The sequence below is a fragment of the Trachurus trachurus genome, assembly GCF_905171665.1.
Source record: "Trachurus trachurus genome assembly, chromosome: 15".
Lineage (NCBI taxonomy): Eukaryota > Metazoa > Chordata > Actinopteri > Carangiformes > Carangidae > Trachurus > Trachurus trachurus.
This window is the reverse complement of record NC_139906.1, coordinates 16,722,254-16,738,510: the sequence shown is the minus strand read 5'-3', so window position 1 is coordinate 16,738,510 and position 16,257 is coordinate 16,722,254. Positions and strand designations below refer to the sequence as shown.

General features: G+C 43.3%; 1 protein-coding gene across 1 annotated transcript; it reads left to right on the top strand.

Annotated features, from left to right (window-relative positions):
• The first annotated feature begins 237 nt into the window (after positions 1 to 237).
• On the top strand, positions 238 to 13,405 carry sfrp5 (secreted frizzled-related protein 5). The gene is made up of 3 exons (XM_083987945.1): positions 238 to 1,184; positions 8,014 to 8,091; positions 11,925 to 13,405. The coding sequence occupies exons 1-3, from the start codon at positions 632 to 634 to the stop codon at positions 12,251 to 12,253; spliced, it is 960 nt and encodes a 319-aa protein (XP_083844071.1). The 5' UTR covers positions 238 to 631; the 3' UTR covers positions 12,254 to 13,405.
• The last annotated feature ends 2,852 nt before the right edge of the window (positions 13,406 to 16,257 follow it).

The window sequence follows — 16,257 nt, the reverse complement described above, 5'->3', positions numbered from 1 at the left end:
AGAGGAGGGGTTCTGCTGAGGATAAGGGGCAGGAGGAGTGTTCTGGAGGCCGGTGGGATCCTCCCCCCGGGGTCGTGATTGGCTGGTGCTGTGGTGACTGAGTCCAGGGGAGGCCAGTAAGAAGGTGAGTGGTCTGGGAGCCTTCTAAGGGGCAGGCAGCAGCAGCAGAGCAGCTATCACTGCCTCTTAAAACCTAGGTACTCCTCATTACAGCTGCAGACTGATAGACAGAGAGCAGGGCAGGGCTGGACACACTTCTGAGAGAGGGACAGGGAAGAGGACAGAGAGATATTGTGGAGACAGGGAAAGTTAGAAAATAAGCAGTGCTACTTGTGTGCTCACCCTTTTCTTGACTGCTGCCTCCCCACTCCACTACCTGAGGCACATATACACACACACACAGGGAGGTGTTTCAAGGAGGCTTAGAGAGGCTGACTCTCCAGGGAAGAAGGGAATTAAACACTTTTGTTTTCAATCCGCCGCATCCATACTCAGGAGAAAAAAAGGGATTACAGCTTGTTCGCCTGCCCCACTTACTGCTCTCTCTTCTCGCTGCATTTTGTTGTCACTGAGTCACTTTGGAGACTTTGGATACAACCTTCTTGAATTGTTGGTCCGGGCTCACATAGTTATGGCACACGGACAAAAGAGCCACAGGTGGGCATTAACCCAGAGCTCCTTCAGCTTGGCACTGGGCCTGTCGCTCTTCTCCCTCCTCCTTCTCACCGTCTCGGCCGCAGATGAGTACGACTACTACAGCTGGCAGTCGGACAACTTCCACAATGGCCGCTTCTACACCAAGCAGCCCCAGTGTGTGGACATACCAGCTGACCTGCGCCTGTGCCACAACGTGGGCTACAAGAAGATGAGGCTGCCCAACCTCCTGGATCACGAGACCATGCCAGAAGTCAAGCAGCAGGCGGGCAGCTGGGTGCCGCTCCTCGCCAAACGGTGCCACGCTGACACCCAGGTCTTCCTGTGCTCGCTCTTTGCACCTGTGTGTCTGGACAGGCCCATCTATCCCTGCCGCTCGCTGTGTGAAGCTGTGAGGGACAGTTGTGCTCCAGTGATGGAGACCTATGGATTCCCCTGGCCTGAGATGCTGACCTGCGATAAGTTCCCCATTGATAACGACCTCTGCATCCCCATGCAGTTCACTGGCAACCAGGCGACCCAGCCACCAGGTACGGCATTATGCGCACATACACCCACTCTGACACCTCCGTTAAAGCCCACTCGCACACTAAAGTGTAAACATAAACACACACATTAAATCTTGGTATGGGCCCTGAAAGAGTCACTTGTCGACACCGTGGCTTAGAAATGTTTTTTGCACTTTATACACAATCTTAATTTCCAGCGACAACTTCGGTAAGCACATTAAAACCGGGTCAATTCAAATGATAAAAAAAACTAAATATTCTCTTCAAAACATAGTTTATATCATTGCAAAATTTGTATTTTTTAGTAAGCAATAAATAAGTAAGCAGTAAAATAACGCACTACTTTAAAAATTAAATTGTAATAAAAAGCTAAATTTATTGCTACAGTGATTTGTGCTGTGCAGACACAAATGCAGAAGTAAAACAGTATTAGAGGGAAACAAATGAAGAACATATGAGTTTGTCTCTGCATTGAAAGCTGCAGGACTTTGATTCATGCAACATAACAACATTAGGACTAGACAGATGAGGGTTTGAGAGCATGCCGAGTCAGACACAATGAGAGTTTAGAAACGTCTGGGAGGCTCATATGGTTTCCCCCCGCACTGCAATCATGACAGATGAAAGCTGGAGCGAGAGACTATCCAGAGGAGGTCAGGGAGGGAGACGGGAGCAGGAAGAGGCTACAGGGGAAAGTTCTTGGGTAAGTGGACAGTTGAGTTCAGGGAGGCTCCCTGCCATCTACATACGCCTCAGGGAGGGACAGAGACAGACTGAGAGAGACACGGGAGACTGAGAGACTCCGGCGGCCAGATCACTCACTGAGTTAAGACAAATGCACTGTGATGTTAAACACATCTCAGCTGAAAAGGTGACACACACGCACATGCATACACACGCACCTTTATCAGCAGACGTCCATCAAGAGTTAATCAATCAATCTAACAAGTGAGTGAATAGAGAGGCTCTGCGTGGATAAATAAAGAAACACAATACACACACGCACGTGAGCACACTGCAGTTGCTGGGAGATGATTCGCAAAAAAGATTGAAAATATTATATAATTTTTGCACAGATAATGAGTAAGAGGACCGATGATAACCGTGAGGTGTGAGTGGGGACTATGTAGAGTTGTGTGCATGTGTGTGTTTGTGTGTGTGTGTGTATGTGCACCATGGCCACTTAAGCAGCCCTCTTCACAAAAGCAGTCAGTGCTGAGAGTGGGGGAGAGAGGGAGCCGATGAGAGACTTTACACAGTGCAAGGGGACAGTCCCCACTGTGTCCCAGCCTGCTCAGCCTTTTGTTGGGTCTGGCAGCCGGCAGGCCAATTAGCTAGAAGGCCAATTACTGAGCTCCCACTAATTAGTCGACATGACAGGACAAGAGAGGCAGGCAAGAGAAAGCGAATGGGCTAAAGTCTGATTGTCCCAGGGAGAGGAGAATGGGGAGAAATGAAAAGAGAGGGAAACGAGAGAGGAAAGAGAGGCAGACCGTGCACAGAAAAGGAGAAAAGCTGCTTCCTGCAGCAAAAAAAAAGTGTCCGCCTCTCTGCTTTCAATAAGGACTGAAAGAAAACTGTTTATTATTCCTCTATATTCCACTTCTTACCTTTAACCATTTATTGCCATTTTTTCTTCCACTTTACCTCAAATGTTCCTGCATGTTAATATTTCATCTGTAGATTGAATCCTAACTTGACTTTACCTTTGACACACACTAAAAACATAATTTAACCATGTCAGTCACAAGTTGTTTAAAATCCGTTACATATACTCATATCTAACGAGCTACCCTGATGATTAAAAAAAAAAAAAAAGTGGGAAGAGATCATTGGAGGATTCTCTAGTGAATTCATGCGGAGCTGACTTATTCCATTAGGAAAAATGGCTGTTCTGTTTTTGTGGGACTGGTATCAACTATGTGACATTTTGGCTTTGCAGAGCCATAACTCATTCTTTTACGTGCTGCCTGAGAGGGAGGCAGCTCAGCTCCTTCTGTCACCTCCTCAAACAGCCAACTGTTTGTTGATCCTATCTAATCAAACAATGATCAGAGGCGGCTACATTACAGGAAGTGGTAGTGGAGATCAGTGCAAACATATAGAGGGATCTTTGTTATTAAACATTTTTAAGAAATAAAAGACAAGAATGTGCTGAGTTACTAAAAAAAAAAAAAAGAATAAACCAAAATTGGGATATTGGTTAACTTTGAAAATTCAATTTAGGGTGTAATCATGTGTACAGTACGTCGTGTGTGTGTGTGTGTGTATGTCTGTGTGTCTGCCTGTGTGCATGTGTGTGAGTGTGTTTTTAAAACTGAGAGTGAACCCGTATCACTTCTAGCCCGGAGGCTCAGTCACTGACATTTTGTTAAGAACCAGAGATTCTCAGATGTGCCGATGAGGCCATCCTGAGGACAAGCTCTTGGCTCTAAAACACACACACACACACACGCACGCTCGCATGCACACACACACACACACACATGCAGAAACACGTGCACATATACATACACAAACACAGCCAGGAATAATAAAGAGGAATTTCAGAGAAGAAACTCTTAGAAGTGAGTTTCCTGGGAACCCTCTGTGTCAAAGAACATGGACCGTGCTCTTCACACAGGATCATACGAGGACTCTCGGTGTAATCCAGGTGGACCTTGGCGAGTTGGATCAATCGCAGGAATTAAGTGCTGTTCTACCTGCTGCTCTGCTTGTCTACGAGGGCCCGGTGCCATCTGAGCTATTCTGCAATTACATGATATAGCACTGATGGAGGGCTCCTGTGGAAACTAACAGTACAGAGTTAGATTCACTTTCCACCTCTCTGTCATGGCCAAAAGCGAGAGGAACACCACCAACATCTGAGCTCAGGTTATGTGTGTGTGTGATGATTTCTGGCATGTGTGTGTGTGTGTGTGTAACAGGGGCCCATGGGATGTGATTATGTGAAACACAAGTCTGTAGATATTATAGCAGGGAAGACAAGCAGACTGCTGACAAAAGAGGGCCCAGGCATCCAGGGAGAGAAAAAGGCCGGCTGAGCTCATTCTGTCAGGTAAAGCACAGTTAATGCCGCCCATCATCTCCGCCTTATGGTCACGTTACCTTTATCTACTGTCAGCATCGGTAAATCAACAGGTACCGCGACTGTAGGCAGGACTCTGCTGCTTTAGTGCATTCAAACTGCACGTCTCCGCAGAAAATGCTCCTCAAGACAATATGCACGTTGTCCTGAGAAAGACGTTGAAATTGCATGGTGTGAAAGATATTGTCTGTCCTTGCTGTACTCACTGATGTGGCTAGTGTCAGTTACAACCGTGCTAAAGGAGACGGGCAGCACTGTCAGGTCCCCAGCAGCACAATGGGCGCTACTCATGTGGCCCTGGCTGTTATATGAAAGGGAAAATGTGATCCAATGGTCTGTGCATGGAAGACTGCCTGGGCCTTTTGAGAATGTATTTTCTCTTCTGTATAGGATTCCTACAGATGCAAGGAGCGTGCTGTGTTTTAGAGGCCCCGGGGGCTGCCTGCGGGCCGTGTTTAAGTCCTCCCTCTGTCCGTCTGCATGCCGCATTTAAACAGATGTTAGGCCCTCCGACATAAATCACATGCTGCATTTCATCTCCGGCGCAGTACCGTTTTATGTCATAAGTGTTGCTGCTCGTAACTTAAAGGGCCCAAATGAGGCATGAGATAGTGACCCGCGCACATACTTGAAATGGAACGTAAAAGTCGATGTGATGCTCAGGCTGCAAGGCGCGAGGTTAAAGACACGTCAGGGGATTGGATGACCATGTTGTAAGATATGGTTATCTTTTGAATGAAGATATCTGACATCTGTGTCAGTGTGTGTGTGAGAGAGAGAGAAAGTGAGCGTTATGTTAAACAAGATTTCCCCTGACTGTGAAATTGATTTTCAGCCCATTCATGACAAGTTGCCGACATAAAATGTGACTTGCATTTCCAAAAGAGTTTTTGATGCGAAAAAGAAATATTCATTCATGTCATGTCATGACAAATAGTCTTTTAGGATATAATTGTGATCAGGAAATTCGTTGTTTTCTCTTTTGACCACCTAATAATGATCATAATTTATGTTGTTGAAACTACATAGTTATATAAACAGAAATAGACATTTCCCACTACACCAACTAATCACAGCAAAATGATGATAATCATCTTGTCTTGGTTTTTGGAGGTCATAGCTGACAAATTTGTCAGAGATATCATTTCACATCGATGTACAATCCAACTTCTTTGTCTATTCCAAAAGTGCGTCATTATAAGATTAATGACTTTTTGGATCTTTGTCATTAACGGACGTGTACTCAAAGTCTCATTTAGGGCGACAGAGGCGGCGAGTGCCATTAACAAGTGTTACGTAAGTCTGAGGAGATCTGGTACATTTTGCGGTTTTCACCAACTGTTTCTACCTAAACCAGGTTATTGGAAAAGGAAGGAGTGAGGGCGGAGGGTGGGGGACAAAAGATACAAGTGGTGAGAGAGAATGAAATCGAGAAAGTGATATTTGATATTAACCTCAGAGTTATGACTAAGTGAAGTTGTGCAGTTAAATTGCTGGAGTCTTGCCGTACGTCGTTTCCACTCTGGCTTACACTTTGAAGATTAACAGCAGGGCTTTCCAACCGAGCACCTCCCAACGCACCCTGCTCCCATCATTCTTCTGCTCTTATCCTCAATCACTGGCTCCTCATCCTCTGACAATATTAGAACATTCTTCACTGCAATCGGAAAACCTTAATGTTTCTGTTATTAAGTCTATAATCCAACACGTAGATGACGAAATGGTGCAGACAAGAGGTAGTCAAGTCCAAAATCAACTGAAGCAAGAGCATAATTTTCACAATTTAATCACATGGCAAGGTTAAAAAAAATAAAACATTCCTAAGCTGCTTTGAGATTATGGCAAAAGTACATCAATGACCTAATGGCAAAATATTTGCTGAGTAGAATCGTGTCCAGGAAAAAAAACAAACCACACACACACAACAGTTACGCAGCAATGATTCTCATCAGCACGTAACGGTGATTCCCCCGACAGAGAAAGCCATGAGGGCAGTCGTTGCTTAATTGATTTCTCAACAGCGTCCAAATGGTGGCTTGTCGGTCCAAGCTCAACTAAGTTTCATGGAGGCTGCACCCTCCTGACACATGCTCTGGCATCAGTGCAGCCGGGCCTCCGGCCAACATACCACCCCTGTGAAACCAGAGTGAATGCCCGCAGAGCCTGAATAAGATGCAACGGCTTCAAGGGAATCATTCAAATTAGACAAACCCAGAGCACTTTTGGCATCTCTTGATCTGCGGTTGTGTGTTTCCGAGATCTTGTCCCAGTCTCCTTGTCAGCACCAGACAATAAGAGGCCTGAACCCTGCAGGCCACGCAGCTTCTCCCGCCCGTGAAACCATGGGAACTTTCAGAGGAGAAAACTGGCAGAACCTCTAAAAGAATATGCTTCAACTTCCTCCGACACACACACACACACACATACATACATACACTCAATAGTTTTTGGAGGTGGGGGTGTGGGTGGTGGTGGGGTGTTCACCTTCCCCCAATTTGAGTGGCGAAGCATGCTAAACTTTGACCCCTCTCATTATCTGCCCAGACGCTGAGGTTTGGGCTGAGGTGATAACCTTTAAACCCTGACTTTTAACCCTGAGGCTGGACTGGGCTAGGAGGATAGACCTGTGTGTGTGTGTGTGTGTTTGTAAATGTGACACGCAAAGGAAAAGAGAGAGGCACAGTCATACTCTTCTGCTCTGCAGGTGTGTACACTGTATATGTGGTGGTGTGTGGAAGATTTCTATACACTACCTCATCCTTCTCTCCCTGACCGTTTCTAATATTATACCTTGTTCTCTATATGGCCCCGGGCTCTGTTGCGTGGATGAGTGGACTGATATTAGATGTGTACAACCAGCCCCTCTGGGATTACATGGAGTTTATGTAGTAATTGTCATAATAAAGTTTTATATTGAAGCCCTCTGAGAAAATTGCAAGGTAGTATGAAGCATGCCTGTGTGTGTTTGTGTCTGAGAAGGAGATTCAAGTCAATTAAAGTTTTGTAAGTAGCATGTGCAATAGAAGGGACTCAGAATATTTGTTGGAAATGTTATGATAATTTATCATATTTCCAGACACATTTTCACTTCATACTGCGCACATAGTGTGGAAACGGGCAAATGCAGTGATAAACAAGTAAAACTTAATGTAGGGCCTGTGTTTCTTCCCTCTCACATTGCATCTCCTCTGTGTAGGTGCACAATAAAATCTAAATCAAAGTCAGTGAGGCTAAACATGCTCCTGAGCAAAGCAAGCATGGCCATACATTTGGAGTTAAAAATAAACCCAACTTGTTGCTTTGGTTTCCTCTCGCTGTTTCACAATGTGTGGTTGCTGTGTGGCCTAAATGCTGGCTGTGTCTGTGTACTGAATCACTTTTCAGCCGCGTTCAGCTGCTCCTGCTCCAGCGTTTACCTTTCTGCACAGCCAAGACCACGCGTGCACCACCAAAATATACAACAGCAAGAATAAAAACATTTTCTCCAGTGTAATTGCAGGGCAAACATCAGTCAGCCTGCTGGACTATATATTCACTCCATGGCAAATAGCCTCTGACAAGAGGAGGGGGGCTGCAATGAGTGCCTCCAAAGTGGTCAGGGCTTAATGATTTCATACTGACACGGCTTTGGTTTTGCTGACTGCACTTGACTAACAATTACCTCAACTCAGCTGATAGATATTAGCTAATCTGTGCCTTAATAGCTCTGAATGAAATTGGAATCAGTGTAATAATTACTTTTCTCTCCCCTCATCTCCCCAGTTTCAAAGGTGTGCCCTCCATGTGACAATGAGCTGAAGGCAGACAACATCATGGAGCATTACTGCGCAAGTGACTTTGGTAAGTACCAACGAAGACCCAATAAAGACAGGTAGACGTTGTAAGTAGAGGACAGTTTAATCCAGAGCAGGACTAAAGCTGTTACATTCATAATTGCATGCAGGTGACACAGAAGGTAAAACTGCAGCAGCTACCAGTCTCTTTGCCTTGTAGGTGGAGCCACGGACTGCCGAACTACTGCTGCAACTTTTCTGAACTGGCATAGGCTAGTATGAGCTGATCTGAATATGACTGAGAAACAAAATTTGGAGTTTGCTCCACGCAATTTCTGGACAAGCCAGCAAAAAAGTAGAATTGCATTACGGACATAACCATGCAAAAAATTTATTTCTGTACAGGCTTCACAAGGATTTACAAGTCTGTTTCAAGATGTATTTGCGGAAAAGCAATTTAAATGCAATAGTGTGTGGCATGATTAATGTAATGTGTAAAATTTGTTTTGGTTTTAGATTTGGGAAAATTACACTAAAATCAGTTTTGATACATGTCGACCTGGATGTTATCATTACAGGACTGAAACTGCAAACTCAACTCTAACTCTATTACTCCTACAACACACACATAATCCTCAATAAGAAACCTCCGTCAATAAAATATTAGGAAAAGCGTCAAGCATTTACAAAAGCCTTAATATTCAGTTTTGTTCCATGAGAAATTTAGAGTTTTACTTGTGATCTTCTTTCTCCTCCATTGAAACACGTATTGGTGTATTTGTAGAAATGCTCAAAGTGCGCACTGACTTGATCAGGCGAAACACAAATTATTCCCAAGTGTAGCATGACTCTTATTCTTGTAAATCGATAAATTGATTTAACAGCTTCCAGTCCCCAGCGTCCATTCAACACCAATTTCCAAACTTTTCCGCTCTCCAGCAGTTCAGGTTCACCACGGTAACGACCCGCACACAAAGCCAGAACATAATTATTTCATTATTTCTGCACATCAAGGCTTTTTTGGCCCATCGTACTCCCCAGCAGATGAATTTCTGTTCGCATGGACTGTTGCCCCAGTCACGACAGTTAATGACACACTGATCTCAACTTTCTCCGGTCATAAGATTGTGAGCACTTAACTAGAAATAGTGACAGAAAACGAGCTCGCAACCTTGCGAAATACCGCTTATGTTTCTCAGCAGATTAGGGATAGTGGTGTAACTGGAAATGAAGTGTGGCCAGACGCTGCTGAAAAACAGATTTCTGTGCTGAAGCGTTTCACAGAGGAGATGTCTGCAGTTTAATGGTTTCATCATCTATCTTTTGGCGAATCCCCACTCCTCCAAAATGTCCTGAATATACGGAACATGACCCATTATAAATAATAATTTAATAAACACCCAGCACATCAGATCCAATAACAACAACAAAATACGTGCACATCGCTCACACTCTGAGCTGCAGCCAAAACACAGGCTCACCCCCGGTAATTAATCATGACTTTAGCTAATCACAGATGTTTATTTGTCTGATTAATTGCAGTATTGCATGTCTCAATCTTTTAACATGAGGGTGTTTTCCGAGATCAGAAAGTAACACAGATTCTTTCTGTTCATTAGAATGAACCATGATGACAAGTGAAGGCAGATAGCCGGACGCTTTATTGGCTATGAATGTATGTGACTGGATGAGACACGAGGATGAGTATAGAAGTCGAGATAACTTTGATGTATGGATTTGGAGATCAAGGCGAGAATGACTCTACGATGTTATTCTATAGGGCGATAGCTGATTAAAGTTTGATGTCACGCCTCATGAATGTCGCTACCTATTCATCTCTGGACACGATTCACCCTTCGAGCATTTTGAAGTTCGTGTTTTGTTACAGTCTACTTTTGATGTCTGATCTCTCCACATTCCTTGTACTACCATCCAGCCAGGGGCGGACCTAGACAATAACTCAGGGTGGGAATATGACTGTCCCAGGCCACTCTCCTGCAAACCATCAGTCACCAGATCTTATAGATTAAAGGATACAATTTTTTGCGATAGAGAGATAAACATGTTTGATTATACATATTTTAAAAATATTTACAACGATTTTAGCGATTGTACATTAATAAAACATAAAGTGGAAGCTACAGTAATAGCAGCAACCCTCAGCTTATAATTAGCTATTTTATGTCAATTAGTTAACAGCACACGAGGTGAAGGGCATACATTTTCTCTCACTGTGAACAAGGTTAAAAAAAAATGTTTCACAAGCCTTCACTTCAATGGATTATCAAAACTGACGACCATTATCAAGGCAAAATGAAGCAGTGTGGTGTGGACACAGATTGTTCAGGTAGCCTTGCACAGAGCCACTGACTCATTCCTACCCGTTGTGTTATTACTGCTGAGGTTGTTGATGGTGTTGGCCTAAACGACCCTCTAACTACAGTAACTAGATTAGAAAGGAAAAGCAGCTGGGTCGATGGCCTGGCAGGACACAGCCCACACCTGGTCGCTGCAGTGGGGGAGGTTGTTTGCTTTAGCTTAATGAAAATCTGTTTAACCTCAAAGTGACAGCACATTTCGCCTTTTCTTTCCATACGCTTCTACCACCTACATCCCCTCTGCTGACATTAAAGAAAGTGACTTTGTATAATGACGTGGGCACAGCTTGTCATCAGGATACTGGCCAGGTTGCTCTGGCCCTCCACTGAATCACTTACGAGCGAATACGGGTGGGCATTCAAAGTGAAGCGGGGAGGGAAATGATTTTATCCTTCCTATCTTTGCTGAACACACACACACATACATGAATGCGTTCATTCACAGACGTACACATGCGCTCATGAGGTGTCAGCACGCAAGCGCAGCACATAAACACACGTCCTCAGTGTGCAGGCTGGATGAGAATCAGGATGTGGATGAAAGGCAATTCAACACACACACATTCCTTCTTCAACATGCTATCACTTCACATGTACTGTATGAGTATCAGAGTGTACCCGGGGGTGTTTATGCAACTGTGGACAAGCAGGCGAGAAGTGAAATGGCGATCTTCCAACAGGCTTGGGTACATAGCGATGCTTCACACCGACCCAGCGACTTTACCCTGCCCATGATTGATTTCACCTGTCAAAATGTTCACCCAGAGAATTCCACTCTCAAAGGCCTGACAGTTCAATTTTAATCTCTTCAATTTAAAAATATGAACTAATAAACATGAATCTCTACGGGAGATTCAAGTCAGTAGTTCATTAGGTTGATAGACCAGAGTTTACTGTAACCAAAGTCCATCTATGCTGAAAGCTGTGCACAGAGGTCTGTTCTGTTCTTTTGCTGAAAGAGATTTAACTGTGTGCACAAATGAATAAAAAAGGAAGAAAAAAAACAACAAGTAGAAACTTGACCTGAACTTGACTCCTACGAGATTTGTTTTGAGACAAGACGTCACTCACAACAAGACCTGATACAATCAAACAACAGTTTTAATTGCCATGTTATTTAAGGGTCAGCACTTGCACCTTGACTTGTGAATTTGACTTGAACTTGCATCACAGGATTGTTCTACGTCCAAAAAATTGTCCTTCTTGTTGTTTTTTACGGGTTTTCCCTAACAAGTCTGCCACACAAATATACACATACAGTATATACACACACAGGATGCAATTTTCTGTGCGCGTTTGGGAGAGTTTAAATGATAATACCCAGGAGAGGTGTAAAATAGTTTAGTCTCTGGCAAGCACAGGGCTCAGTGATGTTCCTGCAGAGACAGAAAAAGTCACATCTGCTCAAAGACGGAAACAAAGAAATCAGAGTGACACACTAACAGCTCCTGCAGGGTGTAGATATATGTGTTTTTAGAGAGAATAAAAGAGTAAACATATCTCTTCATCTCTTCTTCCTCAGCCCTCAAGATGAAAATTAAGGAGGTAAAGAAGGAGAAGGGCGACCGGAAGCTGATTGCAGCACAGAAGAAAAAGAAAGTGTTGAAGCAGGGTGTGCTAAGAAAGAAAGACCTGAAGAAATTGACCCTGTACATCAAGAATGGCGCCAACTGCCCGTGCTCCCAGCTGGACAGCCTGGGCTCCAACTTTCTCATCATGGGCCGCAAAGTGGACCAGCAACTGCTGCTCATGTCCATTCACAAGTGGGACAAGAAGAGCAAGGAGCTCAAGTTCGCCATCAAGTACATGAAGTCCCATCAGTGTCCCACCTACCACACCGTCTTCCAGTGACGCGACCACAATCTCTCCCCCCGCACTCCACCCGGTTTCACACAGATCGTATTTCTCCTTCCACTAATGCATCCCCGAACCCCAGATCTCCACTGAATCTTTAACCAGCCCATGACATAGTCCTACAACTGGTTGCAGGGTGGTCAAGCTTTTATTTTCTCAGCTTTATCATGAATCAGGTAGTCGAGGGGGTCGTTCTGAATCTGACATATTAATGTCAGAGAGGCGAAAAGCTGCACATTCTGCACATCCCTTCGAATAATAAAAGTCCCAAAGAAACTGCAAATTTGCAACAATTAGGAAGAAAAACAGACAGTTTGATCTCCCCACTGCAATTTAATACTTTTCTTTTCTGATATAGTAGAACCAATCACTTGTATGATATCTTACAACAACTTAAGCAATACCACGGAGGCATTAAGTAATGGGAATCTAAAGATTTGAGGCAAATATATGAGGGGAAATATGTTTGAAAATGTGATGATAATGGACAGAGAGAACGGGGCGGGAGCTGAGTGGGAACACAGGTTTGTCTCAGTGTAAGAAAAGCTGACAGAAATGATACGTTACAGTACATGTGGGCTGTGCATGGGCCAGTGCACACACTGGCACAGTGCTCCCAGGAACAACATCAAAGCAGAGAAATATAGATGGTCTACTTAACTGCGTGTTTTAATAATGTAAAAAGTAGGTAATTCAGATGAATACTAGATTATTAGAAAACTGGGCTTTTTCTTTTTATCCCTCCTGGGAGAGAAGATGGAACAAGGCAGACTTGGCGGACTGGATGATGCTTCCACTGACTTTGTACAGCACCGTTTTTTGCGGCCTGAAAGAGGGAAACTTGAATACTTTTTTTCTTTTTGAATCGGAGAGAGAGGAGGTTGAGGCGGAGAAGACATCTTCCTGAAAACAAATGGAGAATAAAAGAGAGAGAAAGAGAGAGAAAGAGACTCTGGACAGAACCAACAATGTTGGATTTATAAGTCTCTGGTACTCGCTATTTTTCACTATCACTTTTCAAATGTTTCTTTTTTTGTACTTACATTTTTTTTTTTTTTTTTTTAATTTTGCTTCAGTTAAACTTCTATGGTATGAAAGCAGAAATCATACATACAAACATAGCACCTGAATTCACTGTTGCCGTAGCAATAAGAGATAAAATTTTAACTTTGACAATATTTGCTAATCAGTTAACCTGTAAGTAGTTCTGTTACTGAAATACATCTTTGTTTTACAAGAAAGTAAATGAATAAAATATATTTGAAATTTTTATAAAGAAGACCTCCTTGAAATGTGCCTTTTTTCCCCCATCATAATTAACCTACTGTACTAACTAAACTACCTGTAAAACTATCTTTATGCCGAGTCCCTCACCTGGAAGAAGCTTGGTAGAGAAACACATGTAAAATTTAGTCCAGAATTAATTCCATTTGACGTTAAGTAGGTCTGTATCAGGCTTTGAAAATATATTTAACAGCAAAGTGACAAAATTTTGTGTATTTTCCACTATTCACAGATCAAATAATTTCCATGAAATTTAAAAAACTAGTGGAAAATTAAGCTGAGCAAAGTGTTTCACAGACCTGAGCTAAGTTCCAATTTTTCCACAATTACAAAGGATTGAGAAAATCCGCGATGGCTGCCATGCACCTCCATTTCTCCTTTCAAAGGGAAGGAAGAAGTGAAACCTCATCTGCGCTCTGTGCAATGCCAGAATCTCACAGATCCACACTGGGCCCTCAGCTTTACACAAAGCCGGGGCTACAAAAGAGTAAATGGGTGACGCAGACAGACAGCAGGCTGCGGAGTAACAGACCAACTTGATCAAAACCGCCCTGAGCTTAATCAAACCGCACGCACAACTAATTCACTGAAATAAAACGTTCTGGCATCCTTGCTTTCTAAAATGCAAGTTGGATCAATTGTAACACTGTACAATGTTTATTGTCTTCCGCCCATATTTCCCAGAATGTGGAGACTTTTGGACACTGCTTGAAGCGTGAACGCCAGCACAGTGATGACCGACTTCCAACTGATGGTGGAGATAATGCACACTCCGTCTCTGGGCTGTGGAATGACAGAAACAGGAGGGGACAGGGATAATGAGTAGAAATAAGCCTTTATTGGAGACTTCAAAACTTACAAATTCTCAGCGAGAGATCAAAAACGATAAACACTTAGCTAGAAATTCAAATCCCACTGAGGTGGAGAGGGATTTGTTGGAAAGTGTTGACCTCCTCTTCCAGAGCTGAGTCAGCTCTCATGCAGCAGACTGCATCCAGCTGAGAGGGGAATGACGAGCAGCTTCATAAAGCAACATGTGGCACATCGGTGAACTCAAAGTGGAGAAAGACCAAAAAAAAATAAAATGGAGGAAGGTGGAATAGGAGCCAGGAGAGAAACTTGGCAGAGTCCCACAGGCGCCCATCAGCACCTCCACAAAGGTCACTTCATAGTTAATAAGGGCCTGATGAGGGACCAGTGACACGCTTCCCCCCAATGAGTTCAAACAAATATCAGGTCCATCAAACATACATGGTTACCAAAAAGTAGTGCCACCATGCACACAAACACATGCACACACACACACACACACTAATACATATATCCCTTTTTCCCACACACGCAAACTGTGGAAGAATGGCCACATTGTCCATTTTTATTGCAGTGTGCTGATAAGCAGCACCTTTTTCACAGCTGAATAGTGACCGTATGTCTGGCTGTCACCTGCACACGCACACACGCACTCTCTCTCTCTTTCTCTCTCTCTCTCTCTCTCTCTCACACACACACACACACACACACACACACACACACACACACACACACACACACACACACACACACACACACACACACACACACACACACACACACACACACACACACACACACACACACACACACACAGGTCACTCAAACGCTTGAGTGAAAATATTTATCTTAGGTCATGCATTATCATATACTGCATATTCTAGGTAATGGTGTAATTTGCTTTTTCATATTTTCCCCCATCCACCCACTTGTTTTCCATAATTAAAAAAAAACTCAGACAGAAGGGTGTGATCGACTTACAACCACTTTTTTTCATTATGAGAAAATATTTTTCTCCTGTGATGAAGTTCATTTGGGAAATGAGCTAATAAAGCCTGAATGTGTGCGCTGTAAATCTGATTTACAGTATATTTTTACACGTACCAACACTGAAACCAGTGGCTGTGAAAGGCTGATCTCCCCCAGCAATCTCAAATCTCATTATCAGTGTGGTATTATTCATTTTCTTTTTAGTTATGGCCAATGAAAGAACAAATACACACAGATCCAACATGCAAAATCAGATTTCGTAACTTCACTCTAGTTTTCAGGATGCACTGAGAGAACACTGTTGAAAAAAACAAGCAAGTCTGGAAGGAAGCCCTCGTCTGCTCAACAGACAAAAGAAGCCTGACATTTACTGTTGATGTTGTAAACTTCATTGGTATTAGGTTATGACTGACTGAAAGTGTTACAAGTTCATTCATGGATGAAAGTCAGATTCAAATGATCCTTTTATTATTGTCCAGGAATGATACTTTTTCACTACAAGTTGGTTTGATTTCAGCGTTTGATTACATTTTTTTTTTTACTTGTCTCGACTAAAACATGAATACAGACATGGAAGCACACTTGCACACGTACACGCTCGTACACACGTTAATCAGATTTGACTAGTCGACTCTACCTCAACAGAAAGAGACCATTATATAACAACCTGGAGAGTCAGAAGAATTTCTATTAGCTGCGGCATGCCTCTCTCTACCCACCACACAAGGTACCATTAAAGCAGCATTAGAAAGTAAGCCAACATCCTTCTGGTCTGAACCCCTAGACCACCTGTCTGCAAGAAGGGAAGACAGAGAGTTGAACATTCATTTAGAAGAGGAGAGTGAGAGTGGGTGGAAACAGCAGCACATGGACAGAAGGACCGTACTGGCTCCGAGCCTTGGCCTGCCATGCTCGGT